General features: G+C 35.8%; 2 protein-coding genes across 2 annotated transcripts in view; both read left to right on the forward strand.

Annotated features, from left to right (window-relative positions):
- The window catches only part of LOC139963443 (NLR family CARD domain-containing protein 4-like), a 78398-nt gene extending 57808 nt beyond the window's left edge, over positions 1-20590 (forward strand). Inside the window, exon 9 of the mRNA XM_071964211.1 lies at positions 20083-20590. The gene's annotated coding sequence lies outside the window, so the exon portion shown is untranslated. The remainder of the gene's footprint in view (positions 1-20082) is intronic.
- The window catches only part of LOC139963444 (uncharacterized), an 84281-nt gene that overhangs the window by 8412 nt on the left and 50923 nt on the right, over positions 1-24946 (forward strand). Inside the window, exons 3-6 of the mRNA XM_071964213.1 lie at positions 6304-6512; positions 14587-14663; positions 16924-16976; positions 18828-18884. Coding sequence (XP_071820314.1) covers positions 6304-6512; positions 14587-14663; positions 16924-16976; positions 18828-18884 — 396 coding nt within the window. The remainder of the gene's footprint in view (positions 1-6303; positions 6513-14586; positions 14664-16923; positions 16977-18827; positions 18885-24946) is intronic.

The following is a 24946-nucleotide window of genomic DNA, read 5'->3' on the forward strand; positions in this document are numbered from 1 at the left end:
AGAGGGTTATTATTAGGTACCGGTATATCATTCTGTCATTGGTTGTTTATACCCTATATGGGCCTATCCTGCAGGGCATAATTGAATTAACATGACGGGGGTATTAGGGGTAACAAATTATATATAACATGTGGAAATGAAATGCACCGATGACTTTCTATAGAAGTGAAGGTCACGTGTAGCAGTTATGGTCTGAAATAGCTTGTTGAATAATATCACAAAGTTTCTCAAATAACCGACACATAACTTGATACAAATCATGGTAAATAGTATGGAAGCTTTAGGAATTTGTCGAGCCTAATATCCACCAGTCTATAGACTGACATTAACAATTAGATATGTCTTTGTGATCTTACAAACTTGATCATTAAAGGGGCATTCCTTACACACACAAAAAAAATTGAATGTCTTGAAAAATTAGCAATTATAAATGATAGACGACCTGTCCATTTTCTCGATTGTGGTCATATCAAACCATCACACATCAAACATGATTTGGATAAAAAGTTAAACTTTGTAATTGCGTGTTGCTCGACAGATTAAGCTTGCTTCCCTTCTCCTTTCCATGTAAACCCGAAAGAGCGAAAACTTGATCCAGCGTGTAATATTTATTTACAATTGGTGACGTCATGCAGTCAGAGAAGACTACATGAAGTATCCAGCTTGTAATCGGTCGTGAAGTTGTTATGACAACACTAAACCGATTGGTCCATCGCGATATAGTTTATATTTTCAGTGCCTACTATTGGAAATTACTTGTAGTTAGAGCAGACTTTATCTTAGTTGCCAAAACATAAAGAAATGGTAGAACAATCGGTTCAGCCGGTATGTCGGTTCTGCCAACTGCGCGATTTCCCGATTTCGTCGATGGAATAAGGAGTTCAAGCTCAGAATTCGGGCATAAAACATTGTTAATATGTGTTAACTATGGTAAAAATGCTGTCAGGGTTATCAATGCCTGTGGTTTCGACACCTTACATTTTACTAGAGAAATTGACCGGCGAAACATTTACACTATATAATTTTCTGTTATGAGACCGAAAATGGCCGCTTACGTGTGAACTACTGTTCCTTTGCATATGATTTTCATCACCCCAGAGAATAACGTTGATTCCATGGGTGCAGATTTGCTTCTCAAGGAGAAGGGGGGGGGGGGTTTCATTGTAACCAGTGGCGTAGGAAGCTATCAAAAGAAGAGGAGGGGTGGGGAGCTGGAGATGATCGATTATGTAATTGTATACAGTGGCGTATCCAGGATTTTCTAACCCGGGGTGCTCGAATTACTATCTAAGCGGAGCGCCACCATCGGTTGGCGCGCAGCGTACAAGAACATTTCTGGTTTTGATACCCCCAGATCACCGGAAATGACACTTCTCGGGCTTGAAAATGACCAATCAGATGTACACGTTTGCTTGAGAACCAAGTATTTCCCAATAGTTTTTTCCCCATCCATAACCTTTTTGAAGATTGTCACCAGTCATACATCATGTTCGACCTCATAGTATCTCCTGTGGATCATTGCTTTTTGTAGGTGATTCTACGTCGCGTCCCACAGTACCAGACAGCCCCACTTTTGAAAGTTTTAAGCCCAGTTTTTTGTTCAGAATTTCAAAATTCACATTTCTCGTGATTTAACTCACTTCAAAGCATACCCATTATGTTGCAAAAAATTTCGTCTATGGACAACCAATATAGAAAAACCTGCTGATATCTGCTGTTTGCTTTACAAATTCGAACAGGCGCGTAGCGAATAATTTGCCAAGGGAGGGGCGAAGCCTGTAGGCAAACTATCTGAGCGTAGCGCAACCACGGGTTGGCGCGAAGCGTACAAGAAAATTTTGGCCGAAAATGCCTCCCAGGTCGCTGGAAATGACACTTCCCATGCCTTGAAAGTTGCATCTAAGCATTTTCTATTTCGAATTTACTAGCGATATCATAAAAACAATATGCTCGGGGGGGGGGGGCGGCCGTCGCCCCATTTCCGAAATGCGTCATGTTCCCCGACGACTCGGTCGAGTTCGAGACCAGCCACATTTGGTTTCATAGCACAATTGTTTAAGGCGTCCATACACACACACGCGTTATGATAGACCATATATAGTATATATATATATAGATACATTAGTGAGAGAGGAAAAATGGAAACGTCAAAAATGGAGTTGTCGGTGTAAGGGGTAGGGTGAGGCGCACGCCCCTTCCGAAATCCTCGATCATTCACTGGCTACCCTGTGTATATAATAGGGTTCAGCGCTGTAATGATGTCACTGTTCCTCTTTCTCTTCCCAGTGTCTTGGCGTTTATCTTCTACTCCTTCCATTTCTCCTTTTTCTCTCCTTCTTCTTCTTCTTTTTCTTTTCCTCTTTCCTCTCCTCCTCTTTTTCCCCCTCTCTTTTCCCTTTTTCCCCTCTTTTTTTCCTTTTTTCTCTTTTTTTTTCTCTCCTCAATTTCTTACCCGGGGGGCGCGCGCCCTCAACGCCCCCCTGGATACGCGCCTGGTATATCAAACGTGGACTTTTTTTCAAAAACATTCTACATTGAAAAATTGTATCTCGCGATTCATACTCCACCGTACAAAACTTCGTATGATTTTTAATACTCCATAAAAATGCCTAATGCAATTACCGTCATAGGCGTAGGAGCCAAATTTGATTAGGGGGGGGGGGGGGCTGTAACGACTTTCTCGAAAATATAACCACACTTTTTAGGCATGCATCGGTTTTTACATCGCATGCTAATAACATACAATCATTTTCTCCCGAAATCACGCAATTAGATGGCTGCTATCCAGCCTGGCAAGTACCATCTCCAGCGATCTGTCAGGTATTGAAATCTGAAATTTTCTTGATACGCTGCGGGACAACCGATGGTGGCCCTCCGCTTAGATAGAACTTACGGCCGGAATACTCGAATCGATTACTTCCCCCCCCCCCCCCACCTTTCAAATCGGATTGACGCCCCTGCTTTGCATAAAACAGTTGAATGAGCTTTTATCTCTCCTTACGTTTCTTACATGTACCGATGATACGACGGTGACACGCGACATGACAGTGGCGTAGGAAGGTACCTTTGAGTGTGGGGGGGGGGCGGCTGAAGACTGATGGCCGGCCTGGGGAGGGGCCTTATGGGAGGAGGTGTCCCCCTCCCCTTTTGGATTTTTTTTTGCATTTCCAGGTGGCCTCAGATGCAATCTGGTGCAATATAGCACACTTCAACGCCCACTCCATTTTGTAAATAATTTTGCATTTTCACCTGGCCTTAGATGCAATTTGGTGCTCCAAATGAGGTTTTTTTTCATGGAAATGAAAAAGGGGTTTTCTGACTTGCGAAGCGGGGGGGGCGGAATGATACTTCAGCCCCCCATATTTTTCACTGGGGGCTGGGCCCCCAGCCCCCCGGTTCCTACGCCCTTGCGACATCAAATTATCCAATGAGATAACAATAGTTAGTTTGATACATAAAGTTCTTATGGCACAACACGTCTGATGCATATTCATAGTTTTACTTGTAACACTTCAGCAATGTCGTGCGACTAAGTAATATTGGCGCCAAAGAGATTCAGACAACGTGGGAACACCTGTACAGGTGTGAATCTGTTATACAGTAGTAATGAACTGCATACCAGCACTCCAGCAGTCGATCATTATTCAGTATTACATTGGTCGTTGATGAAGTTGATGTTCTTTGTCGGAGTTTGTCGTCGTTTCATTTACTTGTTTGTAAAATTTTGGATTTAAATATCGGATAAAAAATATTTAGCTAAGAGCATCGTTTGCTTGGTAAGATATTTTGAAGGTAAAGGTACATGTAGCTGTATGCTTGGTAGTTTAACTTAAATCTAGGTCTAAAACTATTGAATGACAGGCTAGGCCAAGGAAAATTACAATTGAGATGTAGCCTAGTCTAAGGAAGATTTTCCTCAATGTCAGATTATATCTTAGTGAATTAGAACTCTTTACATAAGAATAAAAACAGTTAATGTTAAGGACCAACTTGTCACAAATGACCTTTCCTCATAAATAAACTTGAATTTGCCAAACAACGTAACTTGGTCGGTATTGATTTACAAAAGCACACACAAAATGAAATACGATGCAAAGAAGTTGAAAAGAAAACTTTAAAAGATGTATTTTTGATATAAGCGAAAAATTAATGTAGGCATTTTTAATTAAAATGAAAACATTAACGAGTTTGCTATAGTACTACTTATGATTATTGATATTATAAACAGCACAATCGGTGTAGTCTAACCCAGCTGTTCACAAGTCGTGTGATATTCGTCTTAAAATAACATTGTTCAAACTTTCACGAAGCTACTCAGGTCTATGTAATGGCATAATACTATGTTCTAGGAAGTCAGTTGATCAGATAATTATGAAGATACTTTAAGAAGAGAGGTTTCCTCCCCTTTTTCCAACTAATAATCAGTGGAAAATATTTCGTTAATTGCAACTTTAGAATTAGAGGCAAATTTAAAACAGCCATAAGGACTTAAACTATCCAATATCATCTGTCATAACGCATCCAAAATAGTAAGACTTCAATTTAATAAAAAAAAAACTTCATAGGCAGTTTTACTATGTACCATACACACGTTTTGTCAGGAAGCACGAAGCATTGAATTTCATTAGAAAAGATAAATAGCGCTACAATTTAGTCAAGTTAGCAAAGAACGCTGAGAAGCATGTTTTGCAGAAACATTTCATTTGAAAATGCGCTATCACTTTTCATTAAATTTTATTAAATTGATCCCTAGTTTGAAAAGTGCGCCAACTTCTATTTTAATTGTTCTGGCTAATGAAGTACCGTGCGTATATCTTTTTTCGATTCATCAAATTTAGTACGATGTCAGCTTCAAGAATACCAAATAAAAGTTAAATTTAACGAAAATCTTTTCACGAGCAAAACAGAGAGCATTATTTCCGCTAAAATGAGGGCATATATAGGCCTCCGTTTATCTCAGTGAAACCAACACTTCAGCTATGTTAATGGAATGTATCTTTGGGAGGCTAAACTATTCAACAGGATTAAAAAGGGTATCAAGGTAGACAACATGCTCAACCTGTTTATGAAATATTGAAAACAGCTTCTTTAAAGCTGGTGACAACAGTTGAAACGCTTGAATGAAGTAAATATTGTTAATTATATCTCCAACCTTCCTGAATGTCAAGAGATTACTAGACATATATTAAAGAAAGGTGAAAAATGACTAAAGTCACTCCATATGCTTAAAATAGGATTGGTCACTACAAAGTTCATTATTAACTTTGTCTTTGTGTAACAAAGCAAAATAGTATTTTTCAAATTCTCTTTAAAGATCATCACTTCAAATGTATCTTTCTTTTGAATAAAAAATAAAGCAAACGGAAACAAGATGGAGATCATATTATCTGTATAAAGCAATTCTCTTTGTCTTTTATTAGAGGTAAAGTTATTTCAAATCGACAATGTTGAAACTAAATTCAATTCATCAAATAGAATATTAATAATACTCAAGCTTATTCAATAGTAAATGTTAGGTTTTTAATTTCTGAAAGATTTAACCAAAATAATATTCTTCAAACTCTTGAAACAAAATAAGTTTCATTTGTAACGTTTTCTTAATTTGGTACTCATTCCGCTCATAAAAGTCTATCAAATTGGTTAATTAATTATTTCCTGCTAATGGAAAACTAAATTGACTATATGTCACACCATTCTATTAATCATTGGAATAATTCCTTCTGAAAATTATGGATTAAGCAGTCAGTCTTGCTTTTAAATATAAATAGACTTAAATTTCTAAATGACTCTTCTTAAATTATCTTCCTATGATAATCTATAAATAATGATGTAGGTTTATTTATCAACTTTATTATCTCTCTCTCCCAACATAAACTAAAAACTAAAATCAAATAAATAAAAATATCCTTACAATTCAATGTACGACCAAAAAAAGGGTCTGCATTAGTTATTAAAGGCTACATATTTTCATTTTTTACCCATAAGATAGACGTAATAATTCTCTGTTTTAAAACTCCTATTCCATTTTTCTTTACTAAATTAATACATTTATTCCTGTTAATATTTCATAACCTCTTTCAAAATCAACTACTTTAATCTCCTTCCGTTAAATTTTATTCCTACATACAACATTACATTAACACAACCTTAACGTCCGTATAATTCATCGCTTATACTTTCTTCCATTTTCTTTCTTTCTTTTTTATCATTATAAACATCCTAATAATTATTCTACTCGTAATCAAATCCAATCTATTTATCTCTATCTACTCTATTATCAGTAACTCTATTCTTTCATTCTAGATTCCTATCTCCTGTGTGTGGCTACGGTACTGCTCTCCTAGAGTTGATGAGTCTGGTCTGAACCTTATCCTTCAGTCTGATCTCTCTCTCTCTATCCTGAGGTCTCTCCAGCAGCTGGTGATCGAAGACTACAACATGAGATTAACTAATGAAGAGTTTGCGGCCATCTTGTCTTACTCCTCACAGTGTACAAGCTTGAAGGAGCTGTGGTAAGTATTCCGGTGTAGATGTTATAATCATCACAACAGTTAAACAGGGAATTAAATTAATTAATAAAAGTTATCATCATTAAACTAACAATATAGAAAGTAAAATCTGCTGTATTTTAATATCAAGGATTGGATTGAATTAGTTTAAGTGGATTTATTTGAATAAATTGGGCCATCGTCAAAGGAAATTAATAGGATGTTGCGATAAATGAAACAAGATAAAAAATGGATTAATTGAGGGATCATTAAAATCGGTGTTGGCCGGGAGTGAGTTTAGGGGATTATGGCGGTGTTCTTGTCGTAATTTATCTTATTTTTTTTAATGAAGGGGTGAGTCATAAAGTGACAAAATTGTTAATTTGGATAAAAAAGAGGAGAGAAAACAAAACGCAATCGGATTTGAGTTAATTCTAATGAAAGTTGTGACCATTTTAACTGTTTTATTTTAAGTTTTGGGAATAATAACTTAAAACTCCCAATTCAAAACTAAAAAGAGTGAACAAATGTGAAGAATATATATTTAGAAAAGATTTTTAGACCAAAATAAAAATGGAAATATTGATTCAAAATGAATTCAATAAAAATGTAAGTTTATATTAAACTTTCTCACTGACAACTCAAGAAAAAGTTAAGTGTTTACTAATTAAAAATAATGATTTACAATCAAAAATAAATGAATAGTAGAAATATTAAAAATAAATAAAAAATAGAAGACACAAATATAAATATTGATATTAGAAAGTCTTTGTGGAATTAATGTATCAATGGTTTAAGAAGAAAACTCAACAAAATGTTTAAATTATTTTCAAGAAACAATCTGTAATCAATAAGTCAATATGAAAGTAATTTTAAAGTCATAGAAAAGTATTAACAAGAAAAAAATCCATTAATCAATATACGGATAATTGTAAATATAGTTGTTACAAAAAATTATTGGGAAAAATGTAAATATTGATTAAAAAGACTACTGATAAAGAAGTTTAATATACAGAATTTTTAATAAAAATATTATTTTAAACTCTAAACTTTCACAATGAAATAAATAAATAATCATATCACTGCGTTACAAGTAGAACTTTTCATTAAAAACCCAGATTCGAATAACAACATTGGACAGTTTCCTAAGTAAGATTCGTACAGTATTTTTATATAAAACCACGTATACAACGACGAAATAAGACTTGATTATTGCTTAAGTAATATTTAGTATGTATCACAACATGCAAAGTCTTTTGCAGTAATTTACACTTTCTTGAAATCGTGAGGCATGTAAATTTCCGCCCGCGTAGACTATACACAAACGTCAAATCCCCTCTCCCCCCTCCACACCCCCTCCTTCCACCTATCGCAGCGCGTGACCCTTTTGCACCCCTCATTCCACATTTGTTTCTTAAACCAACTCTTACCGTATCTGATCATCTTTCTGTTACTCTCGCTGGTTTAGAATCACCACCAGCTCTAATATTAAATACTATTGTATACATTGTAGTTATATACAAATAGACACTCGTGCATCGCTACCACTTGAATATATTTATTTTCTCATTCTAACAAACCTTATCAAATTTTAGGTGTTTAAGCACAGCGTAATGTATTACTCATTGCCTTTTAGCCAATCATAATCTCCACACCCTACCCCGCCCACAGCCCTTTCACCTTCCATCCCCGCACCCCATTGACATCACCTCGTCCACTCCGCTCTAGTAATGATATGAACGATAATTATACTTTTGAAATTGCTACACTTGTGTTTATTATGCTATGTTGGTCAGCTATACGTTTGGTGCATATCGTTCCACTGTAAATACCGAAGCACGAGACACACTAACCCAACGACATTTATAGCATGCCCTACAAAACCATTCATTTTATGACTTAAATATTAATATGTTCTTTCTCAATGTAATAACGATATCCCAAGTTTACTTCTAACCGAGAACGTCTTTAACATGAAACTTTTCTTCTCCCAGTTCCCACATTTAGTTCATTACCATTTAGCATAAAAGACCAGAAAAGATCAAATGTTTTTGCGTTAGATAGATTCTCCAAAAATTCTCATTGTACAATTATAATTATTCAAGTCGTTTCATATTTTACACAAAACATGACCATCACAGAATATTCATAAAACAATTCAGTTCTTGGAGAAGGATCTAATGGAACAATTAAAAATCCCCGTAAATTCCGTAACGTTACTATCCTACACAGTAAAAAATACACCATCCACGTGTTCGTGTATAACAACGTAAGTCAAATCTGCTGTTCTTTAGCAGTGCAAATATATTAGCGACCTTATACATGTAGCTTTGTGTCAAGCACAATACATTCAAAGAGAAACCATTGATTCAATAAAGAAATTCTCAGACAAAATAAGAGAAGTTAACATTAAGGGTGAAACACCTGGAGCTACTGTAACAACCTATTTAGCATAATAATAGATATGACACGAGCCAGTGTAGTGTTGATTGATGTCAGTACCGATGAATGTCACGTGTCTAGTACGACTGGATGGTTGTCATGGCATAAACAGGTGTAAAGGTGATACACTAAAAGAATCAAGCGGTAAGACTATAACAATTAGTTTTCTACTAATTCTTCTACTAAAGCGCTCTGATATAATGTACTCCATTAATTTGGAAAGGATGCGACCATTTTGATATAATGTTCTCTAATGTATATTTGTATGGTTTTTGTGTCTCAATTATGTTTATTGCACAATGTAACCAAAAAACCAACATTTTCAGTCATGGACCTCGGTTGAATAATAATCCCCATTAAGTGATGATATAATTTATAATATGTTAAGTATTTGACATCAGGCGCGGAACTAGTGGCTGTGTGAGTGTACCTCAACATTGTTCAACCCCACAAACAGTGTATTTATTAGCATAACCATGCGTGTGTAAAGTGACCTTATTATAGGTCGAATTTAAAGACCTAACTATGCCTCGGTCAGAATGCACTATTTCACGGCTAAACTTGTATTTACTGAAGGAGGACCCTACCACCCCCCCCCCCCCCCTGCATGGAAATCGGCTTCAATGAACCAAGTGCAATAACCACTCCAAACTATGGAGACACTCTTATATCGACCTTGCAAAATTGTGAGAGGGGTCGTGGATTGCAAAGTCGGCAATTGCATAACGCAAAGTCGGTAGTTACTATTACGGTTAGATTCGCCCAACACGGTAACATACAGAAATGCTGTACTCGAAGACTTCTTTATTTGATCAGCGACGGCTAGACCGTCATTTCTCAGAAAGGTTGCTTAAATAATCACAGGGTCTGCACTGCTTGTCCATGTTTGAAAGAAACATTCGACAGGTGGAATGAAGTTATCAACGGAACATTAAAATTGAAAATTGGTACTATTAAATTAGTAACTGTTGAAAATATTATGTAGTTTATGCCTTTAAATGTTAAATTGTTGTGTTTAATACAGAAATTGTTAACCCCCTGTACAACAGTCCATGCACCTGGGTTAGGTTAGTACCATATGTTAATATGGGTAACGTTTAAGGTTAGTGCCATCATGTTTAAAGGGGTAACGTAAGTTGCCTATAAATAAAAACAAAAGTTAAAATATATCTATAACGAAAATAGCTCCATGCACGGTAGAAGACGTATAAAGGAACACACGTATTCTGAAATAAAGTTCCCATTCGACTTCTCAAACGTGTATATTTCATTACGAGTAGAACCCCGTGAAAAATATTACGCGGGTACAGGTACAGAGCCGTATAGAGACAGAGTTTGGCCAACTGTAACGATTTCTGATTGGTCGAGATATTTCAGCGCTCACTGGCCATCACTATATACGGCTCAGTACAGGTAGGACCGATACCGCCGCCATTACCTTTCGGGATACATTTCATACTGTAATTTTGATTAATTGAGCCCTCAGCTTCGATTGTAGGAATTGTATATTTTGTCACATGGTTTTGCGGCTTCTTATGTTCCTCGCGTATGACAATAACAGTGAAATTCGCATGCTCCAATTACATTAACACACGTTCAGTTTGAACGTATTCGCACCACAACACAGTTGACTTAGTATTTTTATTGATCGCCCTCCATTTCCCCCTCTGTTTCAATACGCTATTTTGTGTAGCTACTACGGTGTCGTTCGAAGAATGATTAACTGCTATGCAGTGCGGTATTAAGTGGTATTTTTCCGTAAAACTCGGGTTCAACCGATTATATGATAATCGGTATTACCGATTACCGGTTAGTTCCTGTGACAAATGCCGATTACCGATTATTTCCTCATTTTCGTGGAACTGCCTTAAGTATGAATTAGTGTTATGCATGATTACCAACTTCTAGGGCAATAACAATCAAGATGTAAATGAACGACTTAACGTTTTACAGTAAAGATTAATGGAGCAGGTAACGACCACTGTAATTCATGTATGGGGTGTTGCACGTTTATAACGAGGAGTTGCAATACTGCAATCCCGCCACAACACATCTAAGCTACTCGCTCGCCCCAAACCGCTTTGAAAAAGTTAACTTTCCGTTGCTTGCAAGTGAAGTTTTTTTCCTGTCGCTACAAAATGCAGACAGTAATAAAACGTGATACCTTGTTATCTTGTATCTAGACTTGAGACGTCCGTCACTGCTATGTACACTGTGTTGTGGGTATTGGCCATAGCTGTTTGTATTGACTGTACACTAGTATCAAATTACCGACGGTAGCAAGCTGTGTGTGTATTTTCTGGGATCGATGGTGGTGTATAACACTTCTGTTACACCCTATTCCAAACTAGGTCAGACTACCGGCATGAGACTTTTCTTTATGCGCGAGTCTTCACACCCTTTAATGAAAGTGCTGTACAGACTACAGAAGGGGGGAAATAGTAGCCATTGGCTACTACGAAATGAAAAAAAGAAGAAGTTAGGGACAGCTTTTACAACTGGTATTATAACCATTATCAGTGTTGCATCTCCAACGTAAATAAAGTGAAAAGTATATCGCACGGAATAAAATTTTCGTTATTTCGTTAGCTAAATATATAATCCGATATGAAATATAATGTGTACAAGTAAGTTGGCCTGACGTTTCGATCCTAGCAGGATCGAAACGTCCGGCCAACTTACTTTAACACATATTCTAATGCAGGCCCTTTAGTGGATAAGAAGTTTGCTAAAAGTTTTCTTTTGTTATGAAAAATAAAACAATCCCGAACGTTTGCTTCAAGTTTTCAATGATTGCCATCTGCGAGGTTAAACTTCCGATCAAACGTTGTTTCAAACGATAATACACAATAAGTCATTGGCGCTTCTCCATTGACTTAACTACATGTGGGAGAAGTCACACGCTAAAGTCCCATTGACTTTGTCGCGCGTGTCGCTGGAAATCAGACATGCTTTTAGTCGGTTGCGGTAAGGTGTTTAGTTACTGAAAGGGCGTCATTTTAGCACGTATGGTACATGCGGGTAGGGAAAAAAAGTAGCTTCAGGTTGTTCGCAAAAATTTGCGTAAGAATGTTTGCCTAATCACAAAATACTGTGATGAAGTAGAACTACTGAGGACTGTCGCCATAAATGTTTAGGGATTTTTAGGAGTATTTGGGGCCTTGATTTTCATCAGTTTATGCAATTTGTAAAATCTTGGGCGCATTTTCAAACTGAAAAGTTGTGAAGCCCAACCGTTCTCTAGCCAGACTAGCCTAATGAACGTAGAACTCACAATGAACAAAGCCTAATATTATTGTTTTCACTTTCCAGTTTTCACCTACGGTGAAACGGCCATAGTGGTTCAAAAGTATATTGATTTGGTTTTCATATTTAGTCGAGACAATAAATCTTTCTTATCAATTGTTAAACATGATAACAGGAGGTTTTGTAAGATGCAAGAAGCGAAGTGAAAGAAATAATTACGTCGTCACCCTAAGCTTATCGCGGGTATACTGTATGATGTTAACTGCCAAAATTGGATAGTATATCGAACAACATTAGTATAACTCGCGTGAGGGACTTGCGATACCGTTACACGGTAGGTTAGCGCACTTTTCCCGGCTATGAAAAGCAATGAATCGAATGATCTACATTTTTCTCCCGTTGTGGTTGTGGTGAATCAAAAGCGCGGAAAAAATAAAATCCTTTATGTGAAACGTATAATAATCGGTTATAAATAATCAGTAGCGAAATGGATTTAGCCGATGCCGATTATTTACCGATTGTCTGATAATCGGCCCGATGCCGATTATCTAACCGATTATCGGTCGAACACTAGTACTAACGTGCACTACAAACATAATAGTTGTAGAATTATAATGATTGAACTGTTACCAAACTATTCTTAGTCCCTTAACATTTCTTAATTAATTGTAATTCATTAGTAAGTTTTTTTAGTGTTTATTTTTTGGGCAAGTTTGGGCGAACGGGACTCTTACGCTCATAAGTTGACTCTACCCCCCTCCCCCTCCGTTTAATCATAGTTAGTGGAACGGTCCCACACAAAAAATAACAGAATCCTTGCAAGAATCAAGCAACATCTGATTGACTTGTAACTATACAATGGACACAACCATTTAATAATAAAGTGTGATTGATATTACAGTCTCTACGGAGTTTCCAACTAATCTATCACTAGCCGCGACCTGGAGCGCTAGCCATAGTGCCGCAGAGGAAAGTAAGAACAGGCCTTGCTCAAGATTAATACCGCGTTTAAACGAACAGTTGTTTACAGTCTTACCATTGCGTAACTGATGACCCGCATCGCCTATAAACGTACGGTATAACCAGGGAGTTGTTATGTTCCATAACAACTCCCTGGTATAACATTTGGACTGTGTGATAGTATCGGCCTAGCTGGGTTTAAGGTTGAATATGTAATGACCATGTACCCGGGGAGCGACCGAACTGCGGAGACGAGTACCCGTTTCTCCCGGTTGAAAAAGAATTCGCGCATAAGTAATCAACCTCTGATCTGAAATTTCAAACCATGAAATATGTAACCAATATTAGTTCCATAATGTCCACTGCTCTAATGAGAAATAGGTAAGGGTGATTTGGCCAATTTAACTCCTCTAACCAACTTTATTAATAATTCACACGATACATACTGCAAATGGTGCAATAAGGTTTCCAAAATAGTGACTCGATCAGGACAAACAGGCACAGATGAACATCTAACCGATTCACATTGCCATGGAGACTATAACGTTAATTGTGTTCAAAATACGTCACTATTTATAATCTTTCTAACACTGTTCTAGCACGGGAACTGCATATCTGCTGCCACCTACTGTCGAAACTTTCAAGTCGGATGAGTCTTGAAAGTACATCAATTATGTCTAGTTTAAAAGGGGATCCTCCTCTGTGAATACTCTTTTATGGTCAACACGAAGATGTTGTCAAATTCCCAGCGCTGGCCTAGTCGTCCAATTGTTGCTGTATTTTTTAATTTGACTCATTCAGTAACTATTATAATTTTTGAAGTGATTTTGCATTTATTGAATTTGTATAAATTGAAACATCGATATGTGTTTCTGTGTAAAATTAAAAACAAATTTGATGCTAATGATGTGCAGTCTACATTTAATTAGTTTTTTACAAAGTTACGTAGCATTTTGCTGTTCTTTTTGTCAAAGAAATAGTCCACGTTACCAAAAATGTTAACAATCAAGGCGTATGCTAAGTTAGAACAGACATACAGAAAATGATAAAATAAACATGATTTGTACCGTACACGTTTATAATACCTTGTAAACGTGTTAGTTCATGTCATGTGCATCTAATGAGCTGGTATAATGGTATGTATACTAGAATAGGTAGTTCTTCCCAATTTTTAGAAGTATGTTTGTTTCTCTAAACCTAAAAAAAAGTGGTACAACAATGGAACCTCTATACTCAAACAGAAAAGACTTCCTATAAAGTGTGGCTCAACCTAAAACACGATTTTTATAAGAAATACATAAGTTCTGACCAAATTTGTTTTTGTAATATGTTTGTTTAATTTATGTGGACTACTTATTATTTGCTGTTTATCGTCATTTGTTTATTTGTTTATTGATTTTATTTTTAAATAGTATACCTTACATGATGATTACTTTGCTTCTTTCCACAGGTTTGATGTTGCTGAACTGCCAGACCCTGTTCCAATTGAATTGATTCCATCGTCTTTAAAATCAAGAAATGTGAAAGGTATTTGTTATAAATGAAGTTGAGTAAGAAATTAGAGACAATTCGTCGGTGGTCTGGTGTTAGTAAATAACAATAAATTAACAGCTTTGAATAGCAAAGCTTGTCCACCTTCGTGTATAAAGCAACAGATGACGAACAAAGATATCAACTCCGCTACACTTTCCCTATTAATAATAAATCCCTACTGCACGTCAGCCTCGGCCTAATTATTTTTATCTTAGCAATTTTTCTGTAAACGTAGCATTTATTTGCTCGTAGCAGTACAAATACTCATTAGAACGAAAACTGATAATGCAGTGTTACAGGTTATATATTAAAATTATGATACTATTTAAGGTCGGATGATACGTGGGAGTGCAGCGGACTAACCTTCTTCATTGGACCTACGTATGGAGATCATGTGGACTTATTCGTAGGCTCCAAAATGAGGACGAAAGCTTACAAAGAACATTACTTTGACCAGTTACACATATTATGAAACGGTAACTACTGCTGAAAATGACCGTTTGTACATTAGGCATACTAACGGTTTGACGAGAAACTATCCGTGTAATGGGGAAAAGTGAAGAAATAATCGGTTTATATTCTCAGTATTTTTCATCAAACCAACGTCAACAGCCTGAAGTCCCCTTCCCACGATTAACTTTATCCGGGGAAAGAGGTAAACTATGTTTCATTCTCCACATTGGCAAAACTCCCAAAATGAAAAGAAGCGTTATGCACACTGAATACAATGCTTCCAAATTTACAGAATCGATCAATTTACCATTTTGACAAGATGTAAACTAAGCGCAAAAAGGTGGTTACCATTTTGCGAACAATATTATCATATATTTTCACAACTTCTAAACCTGTAAATTGCCAGTATAATATTTTCAAAATGTTTAAAACTAGTTATTTTCTAATTTTACCGCCTTGATGGGGTGAAGAATGTTTTCTAGGAGTTAATTATCACATATTAAGTTTATTCACAATGTTTGTGTTTTTTCCGGACAGCAATTGTTTTCTGATTTGTTAAGAAAGTACCTATGCGCAAACGGTCATATTCACTGAGATTATTGTCACATTTTCTTAGATCTCTCAAAACTATTATTTTAAGAATTTTATCGTCAGATACATCAGTGAATCAAGTTTTGGAATATTCCCAGCTCTCCCTATTTATATAAATGCGTTATGCGATCAGTCAATGTAAACATACCTTTGACCTTCTCTAAGAGGAACGTGTTTATAAGTAGTGAGTACGTAGTTTGATGGTAAAGCCAAAAAAGTCAAGCTGATTCGCCTAAACGCGTATTTGTCGCTGAATAATTTAAATACTGAGTTGACTAAAAAGCAAAAACAGTAGAGTTACAACAAAAACAGATTTTTGAATTTGATCAGCACTTTTTAACACAAAAAAAGATTGAAATTGAACAAACTAAGACACCGACAGAGATTTTTCACCAACTGGAGGTTACTCAGAGAGGGATTAATGGATTTGATTCGATCCTCAACATTTCGTTTACCAGACACTTTCAGTGAAATCCAAAGGGCATGTGAAAAGAAATTCAGATTTAACTTCATAGTTAATTATAAAAAAATATGTTTTGCCAAGCTAATGGAAATCTTTAATACTGAAAAGCACTGAAACCTTTATGAACTCAAAAAGTTAATTTTGTTTAAAGGTCTAATTCCCTGAGACTGCCGTCGATTAAAATCAAAAGATTCACAATTGTAAAACAAAATTAAGCGAGATAATTGTTTCTATTTAGAAATAAACATGATGATTACCTCGCGCTGATTGTATGTTTTCTATCTTCGAAGATAATAATAAACACTTTAGTTTGTTCCTTAACTTAATTTGGCGGCAATCGTTCCTGTTAGCATGAGCTCGGTGTTTATTGGCTAATTAATTGATCATTGATAAAGTGGCCAATAAACTATAGATGACGTCATCATTATTATAAACTGACCCTGCAGTAATATTTTACTTCTATGATAACAGTTGTACGGATGAAGTATTACTATTGAGGATGAGTAACTGCATCAACTGGTCATAGGCCTGGATGACCATCATTCAAGAATGAACATTTAAACGTCATTCAACGGCAAAGTTCAGTGTTATGGGATGCACTAACACCTTTACTATTGATATGTGCTGATGTGAATATGTCTCTGAAAAGCAGCCCGGTCGTATCAAATTTGGAGTCATTCCAGGCATGTGAGATTAACTAAAAATACATTTTGATCATTGAAATCGGTCTCTTTCATTTTTTTTCAGTTTTGGACAGCCGCCGATGTAAACGATTGAATTTTCAGACCGGTGAGTGGCAGGTAAGAGATCAAACGAGTTTCTTTTATGTATTTTTCCTTCATATACTACAGGTTTCGGCATATATTTTCAGCGAGTTACGTTTAACTTTGATTTTTGCACTTTTAATGAGTTGATGTGAGTTGGATTAAACATCTCTTTAAATGATATAGTATCGATCAATTCAAAATTCAAAAGGCGCTGATGAAAAAACCTGTGTTCATCTGCCAATACTGTGTGCGCTGTTCATACATGCTTAGCGTATCCCATGTAGTTTTATGCTGTGATTTGCTATAACATGACATAAATAGAAATAAGACTGTGTGTGATCTCTATAGTAAGTTGATACAGGTTTTTTTGCTCTCTGACTGGCATATCCAGACCGGAAAACTACTGTAAGAGAGCAAACGAGTTTCTCTTATTTATTTCTTCTTCATATACTACAGGTTTCGGCATATATTTTCAGAGAGTTACGGTTTTATTTGAATTTCTCACTTTGATTATGAATGAGTTCATTTGAGTGGGATTAAACATTGCTTTAAAGGAAATAGTATCGATCAATTCAAAAGTCAAAGGGCGCTGATGAAAAACAAATGTTATTCTATCAATACTGTGTGCGCTGTTAATACATGCTTAGAGTATCCCATTCAGTTTTCTGCTGTGGTTTGTTATTATATGATATTAATACTTGTCACAAATTAGACTGTGCGTGATCTCTATAGTAACTTATCATAGAAAGTGTTATAAATGGATATGTTAGGCTGGACGTGGTTCAGTTTTCTGAGGTCACCGGTTAGAATCCCAGTGGATACTGTATTATGGCTGCTGTTTCAAACATCTGTTGATTATTTAATTATTTCAGGCTCAATTTCCTATTTATATATTGTTTTTACATATTATTTTGTTAGAGAGAAACTGTACCCGATATTTATTTACTTCAGATGTTTCATTCATGCCTGATAATTCGTAATTACAGAGCAGATTCTTTGACTTAGGTTTTTTTGAAATTTCGAGTGATTCAATCACTTCTCAATAATCGCATTCCAAATAGTTTGTTTTGCTGATTATCTAAATGATCCGTGACATCGTTGCCATCTATATATTCAATTTCCCAGAACACCAACATCTTAACCCATTCCTCGTGACAAGCTTATTTTATAAGTTTGAAGCAACTTGTGCCAAGCAATTTTTAGCCAAACTCTCGCTATTAACCGGCATAGTACAGTGTAAACCTCGTAAAGTATTAAAACTGTTAACAATCACTTCAATTTCTTCAGTTCTTTAGTTGTTTTGGCATTTTCTGACGTTTCAGTTATTTTTTTTTGGTATTTTAAATTTCCTTTTGTGTATTTTTACTATTTTTGCAGGTAATATTTTTTTTATATATCTATTGCGAGCATGTATTTACCCATTCAAGGATATAGTAAAGTTGAAATTAATTCATATCATATCGAATCGAACGTTGGACACCGATGAAATCGTGTTTCCCAAACACACTGCATTTTGTTTCATTGACGGCACACAGATTAATTGATCTGTTTATCTTGGTCTTTGATTCTCTCATATTAGTCAGATGTTCTGTGGAAAACAAGAAGAAATCGGCGGTTGTTCTTGGAGACTTGAAAATTATTTTGACTCGATAAATGATTCCCATATGTCTGTGCAAATTCACCTTTTAATTTACTACTTTATATTTTTATTCTTTTTCGGAACATAGCTAAAAATAAGCCATTCTTGATCATGCATGACATTATGAAATATCACTTGTGTAGATGCCAAAGCGATTTTTGTTAAGCTAACTAACAATGTTGTTTCATTTTGTTATAAATAATGCGATGTTTACCTCATATTTCTCATCTTTCATCCTCTCACAGGATTGGGACAGTGACTACTTCAAGCGGCTCGATGCAGCAGCAATTAAGACTCAACAAGTAAGTAGAAAGAACTCCAATGGTTAGAATGCAATGGACACAATCTTTAATACGTTGTAATTTAGCGTTGAAAATGATCACAAATTAATTATCAGGGTGAAGTGAATTTAAACTCTTGATCGAGTCAACGTATCAGCAATATGAGTTTTAATTTAGCGATCCACGCAAAATTTAACAGAACACCAGTAATTCAATGAGAGGGCGTGCTGGCACGTGCGCAAGTAATCCATTATCCACAACATACTCTTAAATCTTCCCCATCGTGCTTCACGGAATGAGGAAGAGACAACAAACTCTACACGAGAGCTGTTACTATACACAACGTTCTTGTGATTATTTATTTTAATGGGCTTATAGCCAGGGACTAGACTTCTGTTAATGGGGTTCCAATGCTTTTCCTGAGGGCGGGGGGGGGGGGGCAACACCACTCTAAACAAATGTTCGTGAAAATTTTTGCGGGGAGGGGTTACAGATGTTTGAGACCTACGTCTCCCGCTCTACAACTTGCCCATTAAATGCAATGTTTAAATAATCGTTTAAAAACCGTATTTAAAACAAATATTTATCCACCATCCCCCCCCCCTCCCACCTCCTCCACTCTCCCCAAAAAGAGGTCAATCTGTATGCTCAAACTCTTTAAGTTACTCTCATAATTTATTGCTTTCATTTTTTAGGATCGTCAAAGGACCAGACGGAAATGTACCATATCTTGAGGTGAGTGTTAAGGTTAAGATATCAGTATATATGATGAGGGACCTAATGTGATACATTTACAATAAGATATTATCAGTTCTGTAAACAAGAATGCTACCCTGCTGACAAATCATGTGTTCCTGGTAAACAATATAAGAAATCAGTTTGTGTCTGGATTATATCGGTATCTGCCTCTAGCAATAAAACTTCCTAAGAGGAAGGATATTGAAAATTAAACAGGCAGACTATTCATAAGTAAGTAACCAATCGGAACCGCCCTAGTCTTCCGGGTGTCATAGTTTTGTATAACCTGATGTGAGATCATAGGTACACAAATAGAAAGATTTCTGAAGATTATAGGTGGCATCATCGGCCATAGAATGATCGCAGAAAAAAATCAAGCCTAAAACAGTATTTACCCTATAGCCATCTATTATCAACATGTAATTATACTTTAGAAAAGCGCACAGTTATGAATAATCACATTTATATCCCTTTTTTTCAGTTTTTCATGAGAGATAACGTCCGGTAATGTCATCCAAATGATTCAACCGGGCACATGCTGAGTGACAGAATCTTTATGACGTCAGCGACTACTAACAATGTGACGAAAACTACATTTAAAGGTCTTCCATACATGTTGAAATTGGCACAGTTTACATAGTGGTAATGTTTTAGTTACAACAGCCAGAAGTTGTTGCAAATATCTGGATACATTCTTTAATATATCCGTTGATCCCGTTCACATTAATGTATCCTTTCTTACTGTGGTTTTGTTTACGGTTGCGCACTATTCAAACTATTCGTACATGCAAGGGCGGCGGAAGCACTTTTAATCTGGGGGGGGGCACCAACGTCGAAGGGCACTTTGCAGAAATTCGATTGGACTGATGCAGCCTGATATTTAGTACCCTTTATAACTCTTATTGTATTATCTTATTTGCGTATACACATCACTCCATCATCGCTACCCCCCCCCCCCACCCCTCAAGGAAACAATGCATACTATCACTAAAATATCTAATGTGCAAATTGGGAAACAAGAAAAAAGACAAAATGAGGTGAAATCATTATAAAGTCCAAGTCCCTGCACACGCGATCGATACATGCATGAAAGCAAATGAAATATGTCAAAATACTGAAAGAAAAATATTATTATTTTTTTTTTTCAATGGTTAAAGTGATATTATTATGATCATTATTATTGTAACGACTTTCCCAATAATTATAACCAATTTGGAAGGGTTATAACACGGCAAATGATTGTATGTTATTCGCATGCGATGTAATTACCGGTGCATGCCTATATGATATGCACATTAAGATGTTGAACGCGCGCGTAGCGCGCGAAAAAATTTGGTAATATTTTTCGGGCAAGTCGTTACAGCCCCCCCCCCAATAAATTGGGCTTCTCGCCTGTGGTAGTTAACATTTAAAACTTCCCGAAATATTTCATTCGACGTGGGTTTCGCTTTGTAAACTCTTTTTTTATTTTGAAATTTTTATGTAGAAAAAGGGCACATTTTTAACCTGAGGAAAAGTGGGGGGCCACGTGCCCCCTGTGCCCCCCCCCCCCGGTTCCGCCGCCCTTGCGTACATGTCATGATATGACGGTCTTAAGTTGACTGATATATCTTACATTCTGATTTGAGTATTTGCATCTCACAGTCAATCAGTAAAGTTCTCGTCAAATAATTAATCAATTCTTATTTTTAAATAAAAATATTCCTCCTATCCGTAGCAGTATTCCACTGCCTTTTGAGCTATCTTCTGGATGAAGGTTAATTTGTGTTGCTAATCATTAGGTAAGGGGGTGGACACGGAATTGTTCTTACGGCCAGTTGAAAATAACAGTGCCCTATCCACGGGCGGCACACAAACCTGGCCTCATAAATAAATTGACTCGTAACTTAATTGTGAGATAATACACCTTTGATATAATGTCTTAAGTACAGTATTTCGTCCAAAATCATCAAATCCCCAGATATATTTTCCTTTCTGTTCGTTTTGTTGTCACATTGTTTGTGTGCGTTCTGTCTGTGTTTTGATGTAATTTATAACCACTATGCTATTATGATTTAATCAGTGCACTTGAGAGAAGCTGTTTGTTCGAAGTGAAAGAAAGCACGTTGACTTTCTGGTAGCCTGTGAATGGCATCAAATGTTTTCTGTGTAAATATTAAATTTGAGGCAATAGGTTAGTCTGCTTGTTGATTGTTGAATATAATTATCAACATAAAAATACTTCCGAAATCAACAAATTCCTGACAAAAATGTATTTTCAGCTGTTTCTTTTAAACGTGCAGTCGCGTATTTAACCAAATATCAGCTCTTGAATAGAGGGTCATGTTTCCCTCTACAGAGAAAAGATGAAACAGAAAAGGAATTACGTAAGAATTATACTCAAATTATAAGTAACTTAGGTTTTTTTTCACTGTACATATTTTCAGTTATTCAGGCCAAATTAAACAAATTATAAAATCTATCAGTATCATGCATTCTGAATACCTGACTACATGTCATATGTTACTTTAATACAGCGCTCTAAATTTCAACGTAAATCAAACACCACCTTTAACCTAATGTATGTACATATGTACGTCAGTACTAACTTTCGTTAGTTTTGACGTCCATTCAACTTCTTTAGAAATCTATTTCAAGTTATCATAATTAAAAAATAAATGGATTTAATTTTACTTTATTCCTTCTTTCCCAATTTCCACCTCTCTCTCTCCCTTCACCTCTCCCCTGTCTCTCTTAAGTGAGTGTAATAGAATCAGTTTTTTTCATAAACGTCGATTTGATTCCATGTAAAGGAAATAAAACAATTCTCTCGAAGTTCTTGACTGCTACTTACTGTACGTTGCCATAGTGACCGGATATGACATGTTCTTAATTTGAACAGAGATATATTATAAATTGATCTGAATCTGTTGCCATAGAAACTTATTTTCCACCATTTTAAACATTTTCCCTTTTTGAGCTTGTATATATGTTTTGCCTCTTACAATTAATATCACGTCATTATGTTAATATACATTCATAGCTCCAATTTATGTTTTAATCTTTAGGGGAACATCTTCATAGATGTTAAGGTACATTCATTCATACTTGGTAAAGATTCCTAAATCCTATTGGTCCATTCAGGTCAGCTGACCGTAGTTAATCCTGTGAGTAACGCACGGTAAAATTATGGGGCATCACTTTAATAAATCTTTGGTTATATGTAACCAAAAATGTTTTGTTTTATGTTTTTTCCCTCACACAAATGGTAGTGTATGAATGAACGGGGTTAATCAACGGTCTAGCGTGCGTTACTCACAGGATTAATGCACGATCGGGGGATAATGCAAGCGATGCACGAGGGCGGAGCCCGAGTGCATCCAGCGATAGCATTAACACCCCTTAATAAGGTGTTACATATTTTAAATTTCTAGTGAACAAACGTGGAGCATGTAACCAGAATCAGTTAAATGATTACATTTTACTTCCGTTTGACTTATATGTATTACGTAACGTAGAACAAAGGTATTGGTAACGAAGATAAACGCCTGATCTATAATTTCATGTGAAATTAAATAATAATCTCGGAATGTTTCTTTAGAAGTTCTTACGTTTTACTTACATTGGTATCGATATTACATTCACTATAAAAAATCATGATTTAGTCTGCCATATATAGGAACGTACTTTCTATAATCTGATTTTACTTTATATTATTTGCGTATATAGTAAACATTTTTATCATTTTATGCTGGCATGTATTACTTCTTTCAAATAATGCAACATACGTTATATATCAATATGCACATCCACTTGAATTTATATTAATATTGATAATATTAATAAAACCATTCTTAAACATGTTAAAACTGAATATTACCTTTTGCAAGTACATTATATGTTACTATTTCTAATGACCAATCAGAGAGCATTAAATTATATTAGAAAATACGAATTAATTTTACATTAGTTTAGCTTGGGTATTGCATTCCGTAAAACAAATCTAATGTGGCCGTTGATAGACAATTTATTATTTTTTTGTTTGTTATCTTTTCATTTCATTACAATGAAGACACCAAGGGAGAGGATGGGGTAATTCCCCAAGTCACGATGGTTTCTACTCCCAGTTTCCCCCAGTCGGCTCTGGTAAAAAAGAAACCTAAGCAGTTCTGTCCCATAACTTTGCACATTATGTGCATGTTATGCAGGTACAGTTTTCCCATCCAGAAATGCTTGTCCCCAAATTGTTTGCCCGTCATCCACGGGTCCCTCATCCCAACCAACCCCCCCCCCCCTCTATCTCTAGAAATTATGGTACCATTACTGTTAAGAAAAAAACAATAAAATAAATAAATAAATTAGTTTTTTGTTACTTACGTCCATCCATACATCGTTCATTGCTGTGTTTATTCATTACGTTCTACATTCTAATCAATTGTTTTAATCTTTCCAAAGTCTCATGACCCGAAATCTTTCAAATGTTTTTGTATATATGTAATCCTTTGGTTAAATAATTAAGATAAAGAATAAAAAAACTTAACCATTTAAAGGACAACATCGACCACAAGATAGATAAAACATCAACAAAATTAGTATAATAATAAATTATGCTATATATGTCGAAATATCAATCGAATATTCCGCAATGAATTCTGTTTTATAATTTTCATAAAAGTAACATAAGACTATAGTGGCTGTGAACCGTACTAGAGGCTGTGAGCCGTTCTAGTGGCTGTGAGCCGTCCTAGTAATTGTGTGAGCTATTATTTACGATAAACTATAATTATTATCAGACTAACCATATTGCACCTATAATTGCATACTGCATTTTATCGGGCAGCATATTGGTCATTAACGCTTGTAAAATATGGTAATTTCAATAAATATAAAATCGCATTTTTATGAAGTTTTCACTTTTCTGTTTGTTTTGATGGCATTATTCTTATAACCCCCCCCCCCCCCCCAGAATAAAGTCAGGGATGATCCTAGTGTAAAGCACATTAATATATAACATGTATGTTCCGTAAAACCTAAACAGTCTAAAATTCTTCAATATTGTGTCAAAATATGCAACATATAGTTTACTGTTATTTTGTATATAATCAACCTTCATTTTATTAAATTTCACAAAAGGAAGTGCTAACTCTCACTTTAGACCCCTCCTCTCCGCGACGTAAAGTGTCATCCCACCCCCACTCCCACCCTACACTTAAAATGGTGAAATTAAGAATAAGATACTTAACCAGAATTCAAAAACTGAACCTATATTCAGAAGTCCGAAGAAGGAGAAGAGATGAGAAACCAACCGTTGACCTATACGTATATGGTCAAAGCCTTCACGAGGTGTTGAAATGTCAAACATTTGT

The sequence above is a fragment of the Apostichopus japonicus genome, chromosome 22 (genome assembly GCF_037975245.1).
Source record: "Apostichopus japonicus isolate 1M-3 chromosome 22, ASM3797524v1, whole genome shotgun sequence".
NCBI lineage: Eukaryota > Metazoa > Echinodermata > Holothuroidea > Aspidochirotida > Stichopodidae > Apostichopus > Apostichopus japonicus.